A 22,261-nucleotide genomic window follows, 5' to 3' on the forward strand; every position below is an offset into this window, starting at 1 on the left:
GTCACCCTGGTTTGCTACTTTCAACCAGATATGGCTAAATATTACTGTAAGACAGCTGTTCTATCAGAAGCTTCCAACTGACATTTAATTCCTTGAAGACAGTCTTTTTCAAAATAGATCAGACTGTATGTGAGGTGACGTAGCTTCAGTAGCAGCTTGTTAATGCTAAGGACAGAGTATTAGGTGTACCAGTTATGATGCAAAAAAAATATTTCAGATTGTAATATTTAGAAATGTATATTTAAAGGTTAGAATTCCTTTTCCAGGTAAAGGATCTGGAAACACATTCTTTAGGCTTTTGTTTTTGCCTTTTCATGTTAAACAGTTCTTTAAGCACAGCAAGTTTTTGACAGCTTTACAGATATCACCAACACTTCAGAGATTCTATTTTTTTTATCTTTGAATTTAACGTAGAAGTTGATGGTGTGATTATTTGGAAATGACTATGGTTCTGTTATATTCTTAAGTAAGATTTCACAAAAATCTGTTGCACAAGTAAATTGGTATGTTTACTGACAAAGCCAGTGGCTCCAAAAGAAGAAAGCAAAAAAAAATTATGTTATCTGGGTTTTGTGATGTTCCACCAGCAAGCACCCATCCATTCAGTGACTAATTGAATGTGGCTGTTTTCTATTCAATCTGCCATGTGCAATGGAAAGCGGTTTGACAAGAGTACGAGGGAGGTTAATCAGACAGACAGAGTGGTTTAGGCTGGGTAGGAGAAAGACTGATGGAGGAGGACAGAGAATGACTAAATGCTCTAATTATCAGCGCCTTGTTTAAATATGTCTGTAAAGTGCATTTTGGACACTAGACTAGAAATCAAATAAAACAAAGCATAAGAGAGAAAAAACTACATTTAATTAAATATTGGGAGAAGCTTAACTCTGAGACATAAAAAATATGTCTGCAGAGTTTAGGACAATACATAGAAATAGTTGGCTGGTTTCATACCTTCCACTCCGGCTTCATGCGGAGAGAAAATCCTTGCGTCTCCGCATGGTGAGGTGCTGATGTACAGGTGGAACTGAACGTTGTCCTTTAATTTGTAGCCTCCCTTGTCACATGGCACAAATATAGACTTGTGATGGTCATCTTTAATGTTGCTATAATACAAAAACAATAAAATGCTTGATACATTATATCTAAGTGGGCAAAAAAATGTCAATATGATCCAGTAAATCTGTAGAAATATAAACCTTATATGACTGAATAAACAGTGTATTTGTCTGCTAACCTGAGGAAGAACTCCAGCTGGGTGTAGAGGTACCTGATGAGCGAGCGCCGGGCGATTATCTCCGCATGGCAGTCGTTAAGTGCCAGGCCACGGTCGCTCATGTACTCACCGTTGATGCACTTGGTTCCAGTGGAGACACAGATGACCTGTGCTTCCTTCACATCAGTCCCTGTTTGAGGGGCAAAAACAAAGACGTACAGGTGTATCACATCACACACTGGTTGCTGTCCCTTAACTAACGTTGCACATTGTTGTGACACTTAATCAAGCACCAATAATGCAGAAAACAGACTTTCTTTGTCCTGAGAGACGATACATTTCCAAAACTGATAAAACTTTAAATCATGCATGCCCAAGTCACTGCTTTCAATGCATACAAATTATTTTTAAAGTTCCAGTTTTTAAAATGAGACAGTTACTTCAGAATAAAATCAAGTGTCTTGTCGTGACATTTTCTAACTCTGTGAATTCCCCACCGTTTTTTTTTTTAGAAACTCACACTAAAATTAAAGGAAGGCACATTAATTGCAGCATGAATACTTAAAAACCTTCCCAGGATTTGATTCTCTACAAAATCAACTTTAATTCCTCTTGTTAAGAATCTTGTTAGAGGTTTTTTTTTTGTTTTTTTTTTTTTGTTTTCTATCAAATACCACCATAATAAGAACTGTGATTTATAGTTAGAGCAAGAAGCTCTGATAGATTATGTTTGCAATATATACATTTAAAAAAAATTGTTTGGAATTGGTTACTTCCAATGTTCACTGGTATTTCACTTATGTCCTCTATAAGAGCAATGCAAGAACCAATTAAGAATGATATATTGCACATTTAGTGCATTTATTTTTTGGGACTTCAACTAAGATTACTTTCATTATTATTTCACCCGAATACATTGCTCTAATCTTGTCTCACTTAAGGCTGGTTAATGTTTGATGCGTCTACCATAGGATAGACCTAATACTGTGGCTGACTCTAGGGGGTATTGTTCGGCACAGGCTGCTACCTTACAACATAAAACTTTATATAGAAGTAGAAAGAAAAGTTTTCAATGCCTCTTCAGGTCATCATAAAGTGGCTGAAATTTCTTTCCAAGAGATGATTGAATTTGTTCATCATAGTGATACTTATAGGCCAAATCATAGCATGTCTATAAACGTTTATACTTATCCTGCCAGTAGGAGTCTTCGCTTGCCCACCATGTAAACTGAGTTCAGACGCCGCAATGCTTTCACGTATAACAAGATACTGTGTTAACTGTGTTAGTCTATAGAAACTTAAAATACAAAAGCAGAAGAATCAAACATGTCTTGGCTTCTTTAAAACCAACTTGCTGAGAATCGGCTCTTTAGCAGCTTATTTATCACTAGAGGTTCAGTAAGAGAAATTCTAACATGGAGTAAGATCCTTTTGTAGAGTTATGTAAGATTTGTTCCTGTAAAGTGCCTTGACGTTATAACAACGAAGATGAACAATTTCTCAACTTGACTACTGTCATACAATATGGTCAAATGCAAAAAGAAAAGATTTAGAGAAACTTCAAATAATGCAGAATAAAGCTGCCCGTGTAGCATTAAATTGTTCTTACAGGACCAGTATAAATACCATGCATGCAAATCTAAGCTGGCTAAAGGTTCATGACAGGGCACTAGCTTTGCTATTATTCTCAACGTGGAAAATCTTAAAACTCCAGAGTCCACTGTTTCTGTTTGTTCAATTTTAAAATAATTTGGACTCTCATGGTTATGCCACAAGACATGCAGCTGAAGGACGAGTTGTAATTTCTAGGGCGAAAACTAATTTTCTCATATGCACCTTTACTTACAGAGCAATGAAAGAATGGAACTCATTGCCATTAATTCTCATAAAAGTTGTACATAAATCTGCTTTTAAAATGCAACTTAAGAAGTTTTTAGGAGCAACTTATCTATAAATTAAATAGTTTCATATTCTAATTTATTGTAACTTATTCATAAAATGTTAAAATTTTAAATTGTAACTTTCCCCTTTTCTATGAATGTTCAGTCTTATTGATGTGTATATGATATTTGTCATCTGTCAAACATGTTCATGAATTTACATTGTGTACTGTATTTTAATGATGTGGACCCCAGGAAGAGTAGCTGGGTGTAAAGCACAGCTAATGGGGATCCTAATAATAAATAAACAAAAAAAATAAACAAACGTGGGATGTTATGGCAGTTTGCTCTGTATAAATAAACTGAATTGGATTAAATATAAGACAAATTGTCAGTAAAAAAAGTGGTAAATATCATACATGTTTTGATCTTGTTTTTCATGACACGGTTAACATCCAAATTGCTAATCTTTTTGTTTTCATGTCCCTTTGAACGACCGAAGCATTCCCTAAAACACAAAAATTCGCAACGGGTCTCCTTGTCCAGTTTTACCTGTTGTCATGACGACTCCTGCCAGGACTTTTCGTCGTGCATGGGGGGAGGTGAAGTTGTCTGTCAGCTCACTGAACTTGTCCACCACCAGGCGAGACACAGCGTCAGCCAGAACCTGGAGACACAGACAAGCGAGCAGGAGGACACATGCACATAACCGTGCAGACACAAAAAGCTTGCCTTAGATATGTCAGCCTTCAGAGCATGTCTGATGTTATCCCCCCCTGGAGCACTATCTACCTGTCACAGTGCTCGCATCTGACATCAAACAAGAGTCACAGACTTGAAACAGCAACAAGTGAAACTGGCCTGACCCCCTCTGAGGTAAGCATAACAATCTTTTAAGCAGCACTGTTGGAGTTTGGAATGACAGTTTTGGTTTATCAGCTCCCTTCTGAGAGCACAAACAAACAAATAAACCTGCACATCAGTTGTGAGCGAAGTGTTTTCCTGCTTTCTAGAACTTTATCTCCAGCCAAACATTTGAGGAAAGCTAAAATTACCTTCACACATCTTTAAGTTTTTGGACAGCCAGCCCCTCTTGCAGGCTGTTTAACCACTGCTAATGCGATAGAAAATGACCACAACCAAAAGATGACGGCTGGTTGATCACAAATTAAAGAAATCAGTCTAATATTACTTCCCTGCTACTTTAGCTGCCCACTTAAAACCGGATGACTTCAGCTTTTAATGCCAAGGACAAAAAAGCCTTTTAAACTTTATAGATGTAAAAAATACTATTTACTTGTCCTGCTGTTTTGTTCTCTCTCACAAAATGCGTGATGAGGAATTTGTTGTCCGAACCAAAATAAAAACAAATTAAAATTAAAAATAAGAAAGAAAAAGATGTTGAGATTCTGCCAGCCTGTTTTCTCCAATAAGTGCTATGCCACATAGGAAGGGATAACAGAAATTAAAATATCGTGCAACTGGAAATTAGTTTGAGTAATTAGTGTGGGTGTCACCAATGATATAGGCAGCAGGACAAGATGAGAGAGGGAACAAAGAAAGAAAAAAAGCCTGTTGACAATGTCAGGCTGATTGGCTTTGCTGAATGAGTTAATTTTCTCTCCCCACTGACACTCATCTCAGACAGGCAATGCGACTTCACTTCTCTGCAAACCGCTGTGAAGGAGGCTTTGATGACAGCTTTTTAGATTAGTACAGTTTGAAAGGTTGACTATTTGGCAGTTTGCTTCCTGTAATCAAACAAAGCTATATATTAGCTTCAGAGGAATACATTAGTTTTAGATGTGTGCTTCATCCTCTACCAGAACCTACTAAAATAACATGTTTTCATTGATACAGACATGGTAAAACTAAGTTCAACTACTGGTTTAACATCAAATAGAATAACGTTTAATGGTATTTTCTTAAAGTAAGTTTTCTGTAAGACTTAAGTAGTGTTGGCCTAGTGGTTGGTGCAGTGTGCTTGTGCTCTGAGAAGGTTGCAAGTACCCGGTTCGATCCCCACAGACTGCCACTCTGGGTCTCTGAGCAAGAGCCTTAACCCCACATTGCTCGCTGGGCGCCGCACAGTGGCAGCCCACTACTCCCAAAGGGGATGGGTTAAATGCAGAGAGTTAATTTCTCCACTGTGAGATCAATAAAGTTTGTTTTCTATTTTTCTTTTTCTACACTTTCTGGTTTCACCATGATGTTGCTTCAAGTTGGCTCTGCAGAAGTTAATTTATGTACAGTTGTATATCCTTTGGTCCATTCTCACTGTTCTGCTGATGACTCCATTTCATCATCTGGTAAAAGGCCTTAGGTTTTACTTTAAAATACTGGAAAAATTGGCGTCCTACTAGACTAAATGACTGCAAGTTGCCCAGGTAAACTAGGCTGGGTGCAAAGCAAGTGCAAATCACCCCCCTCCGCCTCTGTGCCTAACAGTTGCAAGTAATGGTTTAGATAATGTGCTTCATTTGGCTGCACCTAAATTCATTGTTTCAGAAGTCTTGCGGTTAATTTAAGCTTTTGCACCATTTATATGACAATATTCCCCAGACGATACTTCCAAAAAATTCATACTTTATTAGTCTAACTGTATCCCTATTTTCATAAACTGTAGGATTTAATCTAATTCGTATAAAATCAGTTCATAAGGAGTAATTTTACAAAGCACATATCAAGAAAAATAGTTGTCTCAAAAATGTTTATTTAATTAATGATGTTTTTATTATAAAATGATGGACTTTAGTCACTGACATCTTAAACTGCTTTGAGAAGGTTAATGCTGATTTATAAGTTTGCCTTATGGAAGGACTCCTGCTATTACAGAGATTCACAAGGCCAAAGATCAGACAAACAAAGGAATTTAATTAGCAGCTTTTGTTCTCTACTTTCCCTTTAATGTCAAAAAGCCACTTAGTTTCCTTTTTTCCATAACCACACATCTGAGATCATCTGTACCTCACCAGGTAGACATATGTAAAGCATTACCCAGTAAGAGCATAACTAATAAAATCTTTTAAGCTTGCATACACGTTTCTTGTTAAAATCAATGCCAATCATGCCCGTCTTTGATGACTCTAGTTGTTCCATAACTTTGCACATTAGTGCTGCAGACTGGCACTAAGCCGCTCCCTTTACTGTCAGCTGAAACCATTAACAATGGCTGACTATGATTTAGATACAGCTACTTTTATTTAAAAAAAAAAAATTCCTTAAGGCCAAATCGTATCCTCAGCTTCATTACAGTTCATGGAAGTGACCATTTAGTAGCACTTTTTGTCCAGGTTTGGAGCTAAAGAGCTGTACTGATGGCTAAACTGCAAGAAATTAATTAACTGAGTGACATATAATAAAAGGTTGCTGTGAGCAAGTGAAAAGAGAACATCACACTGTGTCGTTACCTTGCAGAACCACTGAGTTCGCATGTTGTATGAAGTGTTACATTTTATGTTGTTTTTATATGTTAATGTATATTAATAGATAAGACTTCCCCTGTTAGCCATTATAGGTGGCGTTGGGCACACTCAGGCACCACTGCTTATATTGAAACATGTCATCAATACCATGCTGATTTAATGGGGAAACAGCATGAATCTGTCCCAAAAACATAAAAAACAAAACAAAAAAAAGTCTTGCTAAACTAATACAAAAGCAGTGTGGAGATTGTGCATTACAGTGTTGACAAGTCTAAAATATTAGCTATAAGGATCCTGTCAGTTGTTTTGAAAAGCTCAAAGAAAGTTTCTGAATTCAGGGGTGGACTGGACAGCGGCAGGAGTGGGATATTTAATGGTGCTTTCGGTTATACCTGGGACATATACCCCCTTTTCCTAGCTTTGAGAGTGGTCTGTCAGTTGCATTGCCAGAGAAACACCGAAACTTTCAGAGTAGCAGAGAGAGAGAGAGAGGGTAAAAAAGAAAAAAAGCCAAACTCTGGCTGGCAGTCAATATTCATTCATAATGGAGCAGGTGAGACATAAACACTAGTGTTGAAAATTAAAAACCTTAGCATAGCCTTTGCAGCACAACTAGGTTAAAAAATATTTGTGTGATGCTGAAATTGTATGTCAGATTCTGTAAACTCTTCATAAACATGAACAACAAATGAATACCTGAGTATTGAAATCCTTGTATTATATAAGTCAAACCTTTAGTTAACCATGAAAATGATTTGTCGGGTATTCTAAATACTGTATACATCGCTTTACCTTTTCCAAACGTTTTGGGACATATATTTCGGGTTAGTAAATTTAAGTTAATCAAACTGCCCAAAGCAGAATATCATCCTATTTATAAAAGTTTATTTAACTTAAAAAATAACCTGTTTTGGTTACTTTTGACACAACTTCTACCTGTGCAGCCAAGACAACGCATAGCAATGGTTCCCGTGTCATACTACTGTATGTCCTATGTGGCGATATACATTAGTGGCTTTATAAATGAGGAATAGATTAATCCAAGAAAATGTGCTTCATCAGAACAGAATTTATTAAGATGTGCCTGACCTATAACTGTAGTTTTATTTTCTTCTCAAAATCTATTAACTTCCTAACTGCCTTTTCTCTTTCGACAAAATTATAATAACTATTCTACCCAAGTCATTTAACAGAATCCTGTTGAGGAGTTTTTTTTTTTTTTTGGAAACAGCAATCATTACTGCTTTCATCGGGTGTTAAACAAGAACGTCTGCTGCCGTATTTATTTCTAAGAGCGCAAAAATTGCTTAATCTCTTTGCATAGTTACAGAAAACGTGTGCTAATCTCTCTCTGCCAGTCTGTGGGTTTGGGTTCTCATGTAGGACACAATTGGACAGGCTCAAAAACAGTTTCTTACCTTGTGCATTAATTGCACTCAACATAAGATCCTGCCATGTGTTGCTTGTTATTGTATTGGAACAGTCACTTTTTTTTAAATGTTTTTCATGTTCATACAGACATTATATTCTGTTCTATTGTTGGGTAATTGCAGCTCACTTCTCTTGCTTTGATATACATTATTATTACATCTGTTTGTAACATTTATGTTTGGATAGAGTAGCCAATACAGTCCGTCTTTTACTAATTAAACCAATTAAAATCTAACTTTTTTACATTTGTTTAGTTCTTGAGAAATTTGGAAAGACAAAAAAAAAAAAAAAAAACTTACCTGGGGAAGGTGAAGTTGCAACCCCTCTCTTGGTATGGGTTGCCTGGACGGTGTCTGGTCTAGTTGCATGTTGAAGAGAGCAGAGAGGGCGGCCTGTGCTGCCCGGGCTTTCGCCAACTTTTTGTTCCGCCCTGAGCCTTCAAACGTCTGTGAGTCCACTGTTACTGACATCACAAAATTCTTGGCATGACTTTCACCACTCTCTGAGACAAAGTCATACTTGAGGCCTGGCCTGAGCTCATTGAGGATCATGACTGGATTTTTGCCAGTGGAGGGTGAGCTGAATACAGATGGAGGGGGTAAAGGAGCCTGGGCAAGGTTGCTGCCAGGTGGTGTGGGTAACGGATACTCCCCTAGTGAGTTTGTACCGTTGGAGCCTAGATAGAAGGATTCTTCAGGCGCGGCGGGTGTCTCAAAGCCATTAAAGAGCATGTCAGGGAAGTCTGCTTGATCTGATGTAAAGTCAGTATTCACCGTCAGTGTACGACCCATGGCCAGGTGGGCCTCAGATGCATTGGGGAACTGAACAAATGAACGCAGCGCTTTCTCGGCTGCATTCAGCTTAGCCTTCTTCTTGGTCGGACCCATGCCCTCAAACATCTGCCCATTAACCTCCACAGTCATGACAAACACTGGTGCATGGACCGGCCCAGTCTGAGACAGCAGCTTGTACTGCAGACCTGGTTTGATCTCATTTAGCTGCATCAGAGCATTTTTGGGCAGCACCGGCCCTGGTGTTTTCTTGCGCTTCTTTGCCCGGAACTTGGAATGGGCGTGCCCATTGTTCCCCTCCTCTAAGGGGCGCTTTCGACTGCCATGGCCGCTTCCATTGGGGAGCTGATCACCGACTCCCATCCCGTCTTTGCAGGACACGTTGTCCAGGTTTCGGTTTTCCTTAACGTCTGTGCTGCTTGAACCTGCGGTGCCCAGAAAGAGTAACTTACAACGCCTTCGTTGCAGGATCTTGTAAATGCAAAATTTATAGATTCCTTTATCACTCTTTGGAACTGAACCAATGATTTGTGTTCCATTATAACAGCAAGACAATTATATAATTAGGATAGAATTTATAAACCTCACAGAAAAGACAAATACAAAAAAAAACTGTTTCCTCAGATTAACAGTGAAAGCTATAGCTGGGTACCTTTGTAAACATTTTGCTTTTTAAACTCAAAATTAAGCCAACTACTCTTCGGGTTCACTCAAAGTTACTACAGTTATAAAAAAAGTGATAATGTGTAGTATTTCCATAAAGATATAGACAATAGACATTGCACATGGACAGGGCGAACAAACAACAGGCACACAAAAAACAGACTTAAAGGGTTCCTTTTTGACCCAGTTAATAATTGTTTCTAAAGGAAAACCAGAACCAATTGTACCCTAGACTAAGGGGAACACATATCACTGATTCCAGTTAGCAAAGTGGATGGAATGTTGGGAAAAATTTTCATTTATAACATCCTTCAGCAAAGGCTTGATAGGTTACTCCTTGCGGTACTCAAGAGAAAGAGAGGCCGCAGTGTGCATGAGTGGGATTGTAGGTTGGGTTGAGGGAGTGCAGGGAAAGTAGTGCAGGGGTAGGAAGCTGAGGACCAGGCAAACAGGAGAGTACATCAAAGAGGCATCAAAGAGGAGAAGACTCCACCTACTGCAGGATCCTAAAGGCTTGACTGGCGACACGGTGGAGGTTAAAATGCAGTTTACACCATTAACATGATTGCTTTTTTTTTTCTTTTCTTTTTTTAAAAAAAAATAAAGAATCCCGTATTGAAAATGAAGAAAGTCTTAAGACACAAACAAACAAAAAGGTTTGCTAATGAGGTGCCATTCATAAGACCCTGCGCCTCTGAGATCCCCCCTTGGAGCTTGTCAGAGAGCAGAGTGTTGACAAAATGTTTTGACATGCCATTACCAACTGCACACTGCTACTGACATGTCCTGAGTCAGAAACAAAAAAAAACCTAAGATCACAAACTGCAATTCTTTCAGTTTATGACCTGAAAACATGCAATCTGTTCATCAGCATGCATTTAGAGCTATGCCCTTGTGTTGCAAATGAAGACAGGATCAAAATGTAGGTTTTTGCCACCAAAACAGTTTAAGAGGTAAACCAGAGCTAGATCTCACCTTTCTTTTATTTTTTTTCCTTCATGGAGAGCAGAAACTGCAGCACTTCAAAGAGCACCACATGTGTTTTTATATCATCACCAAATAATTGCTGGGTTTCTATTGGGTGGAGAGTTACATGGCTGCTGGTCGTTTCACCCTTTTTCAAACTTTTGTATTTCCCCAACTTTGCGGCACCAATTTACCATGGAACAGCCATCTTTGTTTTAATCTATACACAACAAGGACACTTTTCGTACCACCTTAGTGGTGATGATAAAAAAAGTTTAAGCCTGCAAATAATCTAATATCTAATATGGGATGTAGTAATGCGTTACCAATAAATCAGGAGGAGGTCAGTCCTTTTGTTGAAATTCCTCCTCTGAAACTTATACATTTATAGTGTAATGCTGGTAAATAAAATCAACAATCCAAATTATGTAACTTCTGTTAAATGAAAATGAGGTTAACTTCCATTAATGAGTTTAAATCAGTGGAAAATGGTCTTATTTGTGTTTGTTAGAAATTAAACACAATCAACCTAAATAATAATAAAATGGTAAAACCATATTTACCTCTTATTTAAAAACAAAAGCAAATTTTAAGTACATGGATGCCAAATAATTAATCTACAACTAAAATGGTAACATCAAGGTAATATCCAGATTAACGGAAAAAACGACACTAAATTGGATAGGGAGACTACCGATCCATTATAATGGTGTGTGTGTGTGACACATTTACCACTCCTTAGAAAGTTCTGATTTAAACTTTCCTGAAATAAAACCACAACAATGTTAAAGGAGTTACTCTATGGTTAAAAAAGTTAGCAGTGAAAGGATGTAAGCTTTTTTTTATAGCATGCTATTATTGTTTAAACTTGGATAAATCCCTTAAATTTCCCTTTTAACAAATTCTGGAGATATGCATTTCAAACTCATCTAAAACATCGAGCTTTTAAGTGTCTGTTTGCTTTTTGTTAAGAAACAAACAAAAAAAAAACTGTAGATATTAGACTCGACTCCAGTTAAATAGTCTATGAGACCAGTTAGGGACCAGTGCTGGTGTAGCTCTAAAACAGCTTTGGTGGAAAGAAAGGCCTTGAAAACAAAATAAAACAAAACCCCAGACAATCCCACAGCCAATCAGGTGCTGGAACCTGGACTCTAGAAATATATATATGGCTTACAAAAATGAAACATAATTAATGTGGTTCATAGGTTGTGTCTCTGCATTAGGTTATATTAACAGGAACCAACTAGTGTGTTATATTTGAAATGTTTAGATGTAATTTCTTTCATAAAATCAGATAATTACTGTACATTTCTTTATCAGTTTCATCCGTGCGGCTCTGATATTAAATAAAACCAATAAATACGAAACATTAATAAATATCTTGCATGCTGCAAATTTACAGTGAAGAAATGGCACACAAAAACCTGCAGCTTCTTTTCTCATTATTATTCACAACACTTTATTTAGGCAAAACACCATTTAATATATCTTACCCTCAAACACAACTTCTACTATTTCTATTAAGTGTAATAATGAGAATCTGGATACCCAGCAGAGCTAAAAACTCAAACCAACAACTGAATCAGACATAAGAGGAAAAAAAGGCATAAAGAAAAAGCCATGCATGAAATGATGGAACAGACATGCAGTTGTGGTCACTGACATGCTGGAATTTGTGTAATCAGCATTTTGAGGTAACTTTTAATACTTTGAAAAGATTTAAAGTAATCTGTTGTAATTTAATGAGTGAAACATCTTGACTTAATTTTCAGTCCAACGTAGCTGTTGGGGTTTTTGCTCTATTTTATCAGATTAGAGCTTTAAGAGCTGGACGGGTTGTCACATCAAAGCTACAACATTAGCTCTTTTCTTCCCCTGGTGTTCCCTCGGTATTAAAGAAGTAGAATTGTGTGAGCTAGGACTGCGTTTTATCTTCAGATATATCTTTTATGTATATCTGGGAATGAAAATGTAAATCGAGGCTTCAGAGGCTTTGAAAGGCAACAAAGACAATTTAGCAGCAGCATATTTCACATGACAACATACCCTTCCACAAAGTGAAGGCAGAATATGACGACAATCACACCTTTTCATCTTTATCAAGATTTAAAATACTGTTGGGACTACAGCTAACTTTGAGTGTGATTGTTGTGGGTGTAATAGGAACACAGCTCCTGTGTCTAATTAAAATTCAATAAGCTTGAGCACAGACAAAGCTGGGGGAGAATATCTGGTGTATCCCAAATTGGGATATGTTATCAACATTAGGCTTGATTTAAGTTAATATGGCCTATTTATCTGTTGATGTATGAATGTGTTTTTCCTTTTTTAAGACAAGACATAAAATACCTTGCTATAGATATTTCAAAAAGAAAGTACTTCAGTTTGCAATTCTCAGGTTCTAGAAATATATATATATTTTTTTAGATGATAAAAATTGTTTTCCCTGTTTCCAGGATTATTAAATCTTGTCCTAAAATCTACCCTTAGCTTGTAGCAGGAAGGGGTTTGCTGGTTGACAGCAAACAGACCAGATGTCAGTAATGTTTGCAGATATCTGTTAATGCCCATCAGTCTGGAACAATTTTAGCTTCACTGCCATTTCATTCTACATCTAGAAATATTAAGGAGAAATATTAATAACATTATAGACAGCTGCCACATTGTCATAACTGTTGAGCTTTGGATTTGAAAATACGAGACATTTGACGACATCCGCTCCAGTATCCATTATATTTTAAGACAGGTGTGCAAGAGATCTAAGATAAGGTGATTAGATTTTGACTTGTGATGCTAGCGACAGTTACATTTGGAGAGGCAGATGAATGTCATATATAATTTTATAATACAATAAATCAGAAAATTTGGGGGAGATTGCTAATACAGCTGAAAGAAGTATAAAATACTGTAAACAGGAGACTTGACGGCTCAGACAGAGCAGCCAATTGCAAGGAAACAACGCCACAGTCTCTCTCTGCGCCTCACTGACAGATGTGCATCGGGGAAAAAAGTGCAATGTGCCCATTTTAGACTCCCTTTCTTTCATTAATGTTAGAGCTAAAAGGCAAACTCATCTAATGATGTCCTGGAAGGGTGGGAAATTAAGGCATTTGTCAGAGACATAGAAATAGGTACACTTGATTATAAAACGATGCAGCTGAATATGCAAAGCATAGTATGAGTGCAATCCGCTGACGTACGTGAGGGTCTGAAGTAGGCATGGGAATCGAAAACCGGTTCCTGTTCAGAACCGGTTCTGTGTGTTCCAATTCCATGGTACCGTCTGGCAACTCCCTTAACGGTTCTTTTAACGGTTCCAGGAAGCACCAGAGCCGCTCGGGGCAGCACGACTTACGTCACGTTTTTGACGCAAGTTACGTACGCGGCATTCAGTAAGCAAGTACGACGTGACCAGGCGTAAGTCTAGAAAAGCAAAACAAAAAAACGGCATCTCATCGGGTAAACCGATCAAAAGTTTGGATGTAAAGTGGCAATAATATCAGCGGGAGGAAATACATCCAAAGTGCAGACGAACAAATGCTGCGTTTTTGATGCTTCTGGACAGAAGCTAAAGTTACAACCAGCATGGAAGGCAACTCTGGTAGTAAGCAGCTAGTTTTATATCACTGGCTGTGCTTAATATGGTTCCTAGTAAATCATATGCCATTTCTGGAAATAAACCAGTTTCCTACCTCTCTTTGGGGTTATTAAACATGCTATGATGTTGCTCCGCCATTCAGGGAGCGAGAGAAAGGTGACGCTCGTTTATTTAAATCAGGGGGAGATGAGTTTATTTCTCGAAATTATACAGTAATGCTTTTTCATTAAACAGATGCCTTCTCCATTAGATTTAGATGACTGTGAGAAGACAGCTAGCCTGACTGGCTCAGAGGCTGGCAGCTCCCGTTCACTGCCTTCTGTTTTCGCCAAGGCAGGCAGAAATAGAATGTCTCAGGCGAAGGTAGACGAATGTCACCGTGCACTTACCAATTTCATTGTTTCACAGAATCAATAAAGAAATCAAAATCATGAAAATTTTATCAATTCCCAACCTAGTCTGAAGAAATAAATAATATTTTAAGCTACAATTAGGTTCTTTCATATTTCTTAAGTACATATGTTCCATTTTATGAACTTGCAGGATGTATAGTGCATGTGTTTCGGGACTGAGCATTTTTTTGCTGCTTCGAAACAGGTAATTTACTTACTTACTCCGGTCTTACATTTTTTTTTTTAAATTCCTTTCTGTATTTAAGGATCAGCTGACCATCTTGGAACAGCATCTAAATGAATGAGTGCCCCAAAGTGGTCAGATAGAGAACAGCTGATATTCAGACTTATTTTACATTTTTTCAAGCATCTGGTTTCCTCAGGGAAAGTAAGTCCTTCAGAGTGCAGACAGAGCTTGTGAATAGTGTTGCATGAAATCAAAAAAGGTTTTTGTTGGGTCACTGTTGAAATATTTGAGTAGCATTAGTGTAAATATGGTAGCAGTTAGAAACATAAGGTAAGGCAGTATTTAGGAGTTGTGGTGCTACTGAGTTTTTAAAAATGTTACAATGTCTTAGGTTAGCCTACCTTAGTTTCTGATCAAACTAAATACAGAATCTTAAATGCATTTTTTAGGCAGGATATTTAGCCTCAAAACCTGGACACCTCAAAGTCATTGAGTTGATTAAGTTACTTCTCTATTTGCCTGAAACTTATGCAGGCAGTAAAGCGTTTCTGTGCACATGATGTATAAAGTAATAAACCTAACATGTGAATGAGAGAGGGCTAAAATTGAAACACTGAATCTTGATATATAACGTCAGTTATGTACTGAATTTAAAATTAGGTGCAATTGTGTAGAATTACAGAGCATTCATTTACACTACGTTAATACTTCATATAAGTCGTGTTTATTTGTACACTGGAGTTTGGATTGAAAGGATGTAAGAATATGGATAAAACAGACTATTATACCATGTATTAATTCATCAAACCGAAGAATTCAACATACCTTAATTTCACCACAAATATTTTCTCACTCAGATCTAAATGGTCAAGTATTTCCCAACACAAGAGTTTTTATCTTAACATTTAATCCAAACCCAATTTCTTACTTCATTTTAGTCCTGAGACACATAATGCTTTTTTTTTTCGACAGTAATGAGTAAACAACAAAACTTGACACTGATTACGCAACATACAAAAAGAGAAGGATAAAAAAAGCAGGCAGACAGAAAGGAGGGAACAAAAATAAAGGTAAGAAAAGATGGACGGACCAATGAGAAACATCAAGATGGACTCACTCATGTTTTCCTCCTCATCCACATCCATGGCGTCAGGTTTGTTTTGACCTGTGAGCAGCCTCGCCCCCGCCGCACCTGAGGATCGGAGGACAGAAAGGCGGAGCGTGTCAGCACATACAGAGCAACACACCAACATATTCGGAAAGCTTGAGTGGCTACAGCGATGATGAATTTCCTCGCCTGACATAGCGGCACACACACACAAAGAAACATGCACACATTGCGCTGTGTAAGAGCTCCTGATGTAAATATATAAATATTCAGAGACGGGGAGATATCAAGGTGAGAGAGAGGCCCAGGGCTGACAGGCCTTAATAGCAGGAGCAGTCTATTGTGACTTTAATATCCTTGCGATTAGACCTCATTTCCCACTGCCTGCAGAGAGATATGCAGCTCCTGACATGGCCAAGTCACTCCACTGCTGCACACATGTGACTTAGCCCAAGGTGGAGGGAGCGATTAGAGATCCATTAAGCAACACTTTTAAACTAAAACTGAATCAAAAGATTTCCTGTAATTGGAAATATTCGCTTTAAATGACGACAACTGGTAAACCTTTGGACTGTATGACGGTTTGAAACTTTTCAAAAAATGTTTGGCAGAGATTTGCTTAAAGTTGCCCCTAAATGTATGAATGAGTAATTTAAGATGTACCTACCAACTAGGGCGGGACGATACAGAAATAAAGCATATCGATAAAAAACAAAATGCATATTGATCGATATCAATAATTATCTAAAAGATTAAAAACCATATTTTAAGTGCAGCTCAGGCCATTTTATAATATTGCTAAATTATTTACTTAAACAATCACAGAATTCCAATCAAATCTTTATTTAACCAACTTTTTTAACCATAACTGATTTCTTTTTAAAGAAAAATAACTCAACATAAGAGACCTGAGTGACGCTGTTAAACAATTGCTTCAGGTTCCATTCTCTGTCTATGTAGTGAATTGAGAGGCTGAGATAGGACTTGGATATGTGACTTGAGCAGAGGTCCGATGTTGTGGCGTAGTGAGACACAAATTGCAGCTCATTTTGCACTGATTCCTTGCTTCATTGTACAAATTAAGGAGCTCTAGTTAGAGAAAAATCGCAGCGCAGAACTTCGCATCGTAGATTAAGAGTGGCGAGCGATAAGAGTGATGTCCTTATGCTGGTCGGAAGGTTGTCATATTAATCACAAAGAAGGAAGCACAGTTTAGCTCGCTTCTCCTGCTTTGTTTAGGCAGAAGTTCCTGAAGGTTGCGCCGACGATGTTGAGAAACAGCTCGTCCTCGATTGGGTGTGAGTGGCTTGGATGATAAGACAAGTTGGTTCTGTAAAAAGACTTTGTTTTTACCGGTTCCCAGAAAATATTACAAATCACCAAAATTTTGTTTCTGTCTGACTTGCTTTAACCGAAATATTGCTGAACTGTTAAGCTACTAAAACCCTTATTTGGGACAATTTCCTCCGCCTTTCCTGCTGAAACTCTTCATAAGCTTAGTGTTGTAATTTGAAAGGGTGGCGCATTGTGACGGCGTTCCTGGGGTCTGTGACTGTGATTGGTTGGTGGGAAGTGGCGACTTAAGCATCAACCTACGATGAAAAGGAAGGAAAACTGTTTCTATACTGAACTTTTATCAGCAACTTTTTTTTCTATTGCGCCACAGGTCTATTGATGGATATATATTATTTAATTATTGTCCAGCCCTACTACCTATCAAGTAGTTCCAAGTACAGTTCAACTAATTCAACTGATTTTTTTACTTATTGCCAACTTTGGCAATAAAGTGGAAGATTTAGTTGCCACTATATTAGGTTTTGTCGAACTTCAAATCCCCCAATTGAATTCCCATGTCTGCTACTTCCTCTAAAAGGTATGTCTATGAATGCTTGTAACCACAGCAACAAGCCAACCATTGCTCCAGAGGTGAAGGAGGATTAAGGCAGTTATAATTACAGTTTCTATAAGCATATAGTTATTCCTCAAATTATGGAATATCATAATCTGATTGGCATTAGGTCTGAAATGTCTATAGAACCAAGTCTATAGTGGAGTAGAGACAACTGTAAAGACAACAATGAGAATGAGGAGCAGACTGTAGTTTTTGAGAAAGTTTAGGTCAGAAGGATGATCCTCTAAAAGTCTGTGCTGGTGGGGGTGATTTCTTTCATCCATCATCTGCGGAGGTAGCAGCATGAGAGCAAAAGGTTTAAAGAAGAATAAAAGCTAACAAATAAATAGAAGCACAACAAGGTAATAAAAAAAGTAATGCACTAATTTTTAATAGAACTGATTTCTGCAACAGTTTCTCGCAAGTCTGCATAAAAAGTTCAGAGAGCTGCAGCTGACCCAGAATGCTGCTCCCCGCGTCCTCACCAAAACTAAGAAAGATGAGCACATCACCCACTTGCAAAAACTATTGCACTGATTCCCTGTTTCTCACAACTTAGACTCTAAAATACTTCAATTAAAACATTACTCAAGGGCTTAGGCTTAAAATACTTTAAAGACTTCCCTTCAATTTATCAGTCGCCCAGACCTCTATAATAAAATTATAAAAGCTGCGAAACCATGAGTTTCTTTAAGGTGGGAGGATAAACATATTTTTGCAGGGCAGACATTGACTGCTATCTAAACATTAGTTGTTTTTTTTCAGTCCAACTTTCGTTCCATTTTTTAAAACAATTATTTTTACAAATAAATATTGTTTTGATTATTTTGTTACCCTAATACCACTGCGATATACTTTTTGCTTTCTTTCTCATGACAGCCCTTTGAATGGGGCCATTGTCGTCATGGTTACCGAGGTCAGGCACACCTGGATTACTCAGTTCCTCCAGTAGAGAAAGACAGAAAACAAAGGAGCTGCTTTAAGTTCAGGAAGCACTAGAATTGTGCACAGCGTCCATGGTCTCCATTGTTTGGATACGATTTTTACAAAGAATTCTTCTGAAAATGAAGAACATCATTCCTCTTCATCAGAAGGTCAAACAACAACAGAGTGTATTGCGTTAAAGGCTTCTCCAGCTACATCATAAAAGAAACCCCTAGATGAAATCCATGTCTTCCTACAGCTATTAACTATCTAAAAAAAGAAAAAAAAACCTATAAAATTTCATTTCTCTTTGGTATCACTAAAGTAGTCTGGAATTTGATTACATTTGAAAATAACTGAATCAAAAAGATTCAAATAAGTTGGAAAAGCTTTATATTCTACACTTTATGATATAAAGAATACAAGAAAGAATACTGATGGCTAAATGATGGGTATCATTTTTAGTTGTAGCATGTTTTGTGTGATCAGTAATTGTTTCGACAGGTCAGAATTGATTATCAACCTTACCTCTCTAGTGTTTTTGCTAATCTTGATTCATTCTTCAACAATCTCTGCTTCTTATCATTCTATGACAAGTTAGAGCAGATGTGTGATTAGAAAAACAAACAATAAGATTGGCCTCCAGTTTAGGTATTCTGCTAACGGGTCATCTAACAATTAATATTATTAAATGACTATTGAAATTGGTTTGTAATTCATTCCCAAAGAGCACCAAATAAATTCGGAGAGAAAAAAAAAAGGTCTGTAGGACCAAAGCAGATGAGCCCAATCTTAGCTATATTGCAAAAAGAGTGTAAAAATCTAAACGGGAAAAGAAGAAGAAATGAACATCATAAAGAGAGTGGGTGAAGGCAGAAAAAATATGGCACAGTGATATGGAACAGATTGTGCCGAATCCATTCTCCCTCTTATTCGCCTTCCATCATTGCTCCCATTCCTCAGCTAGACACTTTCTTAAACTAAAGTAAATGGGCTAATTAATCTGAGCTAATGGTGGGTGACAGCAAATATGCTAGCACAATTATCACCCTATTAAGGATTCGTATTACAACCCATAATTGAAAATGAAAAGGTGGGGTGAAGAGAGGAAGGGTGGGAAAAGGTCCAACCGAGTGGGAGATGGGAGTCATTTTTCTCTGGGAGCCACAGCCAGGTGCCTCATGCTTCGACACCTTCATTCGCCGACCCAGAGCCAAACCTAGCTCACTTTCGACTGCACACAATGCAAAGCAATTTTCTATTTCCAGACTTTTAATTACTGGCAATGGAATATACTGGGTAAACAAATTACATTCTTACATGAGCACAAAACTAAATGTGAAAACATGGCTGGTTTAACTGTGCGTTTTATTCTCATTACTCCAGCGACCTAATGTGGACTGTGTAGTCTATTTAGCAACCAATACAGACGTGCATTTGAGTTTTGATTTTTCACACTTAATTGTTCTGGTTATAAATCTATAACCAATTCTGAAATCAGATTAAATCAGTTGCTCCAGTCTCAAAAAACATTGTACTGGAGGGGAATTAGTGTCTACAAAATCCTCAAGTAAAGGTTTCATGAAAGGAGAACAAAATTCATTGACTGCTAAATCATGGTTGGGATTAAACCAGTGGTGAAAAATGTCAGTCCTCAAGGACCACCGTTGTGCACGTTTAAACAATTCCCTGGTTCGACACAACTGAATAAACCAATTGGTTCATTACCAGACCTCTTCGGAGACCTCTGCATAACTTTTGAAACAAGTATAAGCTTAATTTGAGATATAAATTATTTCATAGATCAATATACAGTACTTTGCATGTATCAATGCTCTGTTTGGGTTACGCTTTACTAAAACTCGCTAATTTAACTTGAGAGAATCTGACCCATCACTGAATGAGACATGTGACCTAAAGCGATGATTTACAAAAGTCTCAGTTCTCCTTAAACACAAGAGCTAAGCTTGGGGAACTTAACCGATATGACACCTATCTGATCAGACATATTTCTTGTTTCTCTGATGTAGGATTCATTTTGAAGCGTTGAATGTGACCTTGTCTCCACAAGTTACTGCATGACTTCTTATCTGCTGCTCCAAAGTGCTCTGCTATCCAATTCTGAAACACTGAGTGATGCTATTTAATTTTGCGACAGTGCAGTGTTGCTAATTGATCTCAGGGGGCTTACATATAGAAGTTACTGGTCTAGCAGGACTTGTGGCTAAGAGCAAGACAGTGTTGCTTTAAAGGTGTCTGGTCACATACTATGACTATACAAAAACCTACAAATTCATCTTCATGTAAAACAATATATATACGCCAAGCATTTAAACCTGATAGTTCTTACTAAATAATTTTTAAACCTGAAAGTAATTTTGGCACCTGGCCGATTGGCTGACCAATGTTGTTTTGTGCATCTTTACTTGAAGAATAGGGATCGTACACATTAAATAAGATATAAACATTTCTGTCGCTATTACTGATAGCCTAACAATAGTACTGCTATCAATACTTTCAGGATTAGTAATTCAATTCAGTTTATTTCTGTAGTGCCAATTCACAACACATGTCATCTCAAGGCACTTTACAGTTCACCAGATCATACAGTCAGATTGATTCAAAGTTTTCTAAGGAAAACCAGTTGATTGCATCAACTAATTGACTCGAATATAATCCCTCACACTAAGCATGCTTGTAGTGACAGTGGAGAGGAAAAACTCCCCTTTAACAGGAATAAACCTGCAGCAGGACCAGGCTGTAAGGCTGAGTACTCTAATCTATTAACTTGCAGGAGAAATCTGAATGCATCTGCAACCTTAGCTTCCACCTCGGTAAACACTGCTGTTTTGGATGGTACTCGTATCTTATCCCCCTTTAGTGTTAATATTTTTTGTGAATTTTTACAGTTGAGCTTGAATTTTTTTCATTTTTTTTCCTCCCCCGCTTGTAGTTGCTAACTCGTTCAGCCTCATTACCTTTTTCCATAAATATATGTCTATTGCTCCTTGCAATAACTTTGTATGCAACCAGATGTAATACAGTCTCATGAATTAATTGTGTTGGAGTAGGAACACACCTACTGTAAGGACACCATCCTTTAAAACTGGATTTGGACAACTCTACACAAAACTATGTCAGTAAGTTCCTGATTGGTTCTAATATGAGGCTACTGCGGGTTAGCATAGTGTAGTACGAGTTAAATTTCATTACTAACACTAGGGCTGGGCGATAAACCAGATTATTACCATTACCATCATTCACTATCATAACTGGCGAAAAATTTTCCAATGTTGGTAAAAGAAATTAACTTAATTCTGCCGTTTTTCCTGTGTGCGCTGGTGGCTGGCATTTCCTTCCAATTTAAGGCACTGAAGCATGTAGGGAATCACGTGACTCCGTCGATCCAGTCAGAAGCGTAAACAAAGAGAATGCGGATGAGCCCAGTGAAGAAGCATCTAACATGGCTGTAAACAAAATTATATCAGTTAATCCTCTGGAGCCGAGTGAGAGCAGAGATGAAGCTGAACGGGGAGAAATTCAAGAGTGTGTTTTCAGATAGAGGGGCCCGAGCATTTATTGTGTATTTATCGTTATTGAGGTAAAACTGCCCAATTTATCGTGATATTGATTTGAGGTCATATCGCCCAGCTCTCATTGAAGGGATATTTGGGTCATAGTTGAAACAATTTATTAGCAGTTTTGAACATGTGCTGCATAAAGGAAGTGCAACAGCAAAGGCAGATTTTCTCAAAGTTAAAAAGAAATGAGATTCAGGCTTATCTG

General features: G+C 37.6%; 1 protein-coding gene across 2 annotated transcripts in view; it reads right to left on the reverse strand.

Moving 5' to 3' along the window:
- Positions 1–22,261, reverse strand: part of adarb1 (adenosine deaminase, RNA-specific, B1) — a 63,942-nt gene that overhangs the window by 18,404 nt on the left and 23,277 nt on the right. For both annotated transcript variants that reach the window (XM_015384732.1, XM_015384731.1), the window contains exons 2-6: positions 15,670–15,744; positions 8,252–9,168; positions 3,649–3,763; positions 1,238–1,406; positions 955–1,106 (exon numbers count right to left, since the gene is read on the reverse strand). In XM_015384732.1, coding sequence (XP_015240218.1) covers positions 955–1,106; positions 1,238–1,406; positions 3,649–3,763; positions 8,252–9,168; positions 15,670–15,697 — 1,381 coding nt within the window. In that variant the 5' untranslated portion in view covers positions 15,698–15,744. The remainder of the gene's footprint in view (positions 1–954; positions 1,107–1,237; positions 1,407–3,648; positions 3,764–8,251; positions 9,169–15,669; positions 15,745–22,261) is intronic.

The sequence above is a fragment of the Cyprinodon variegatus genome, unplaced genomic scaffold (assembly GCF_000732505.1).
Source record: "Cyprinodon variegatus isolate N-32 unplaced genomic scaffold, C_variegatus-1.0 Scaffold321, whole genome shotgun sequence".
In the NCBI taxonomy this organism is placed as follows: Eukaryota; Metazoa; Chordata; class Actinopteri; order Cyprinodontiformes; family Cyprinodontidae; genus Cyprinodon; species Cyprinodon variegatus.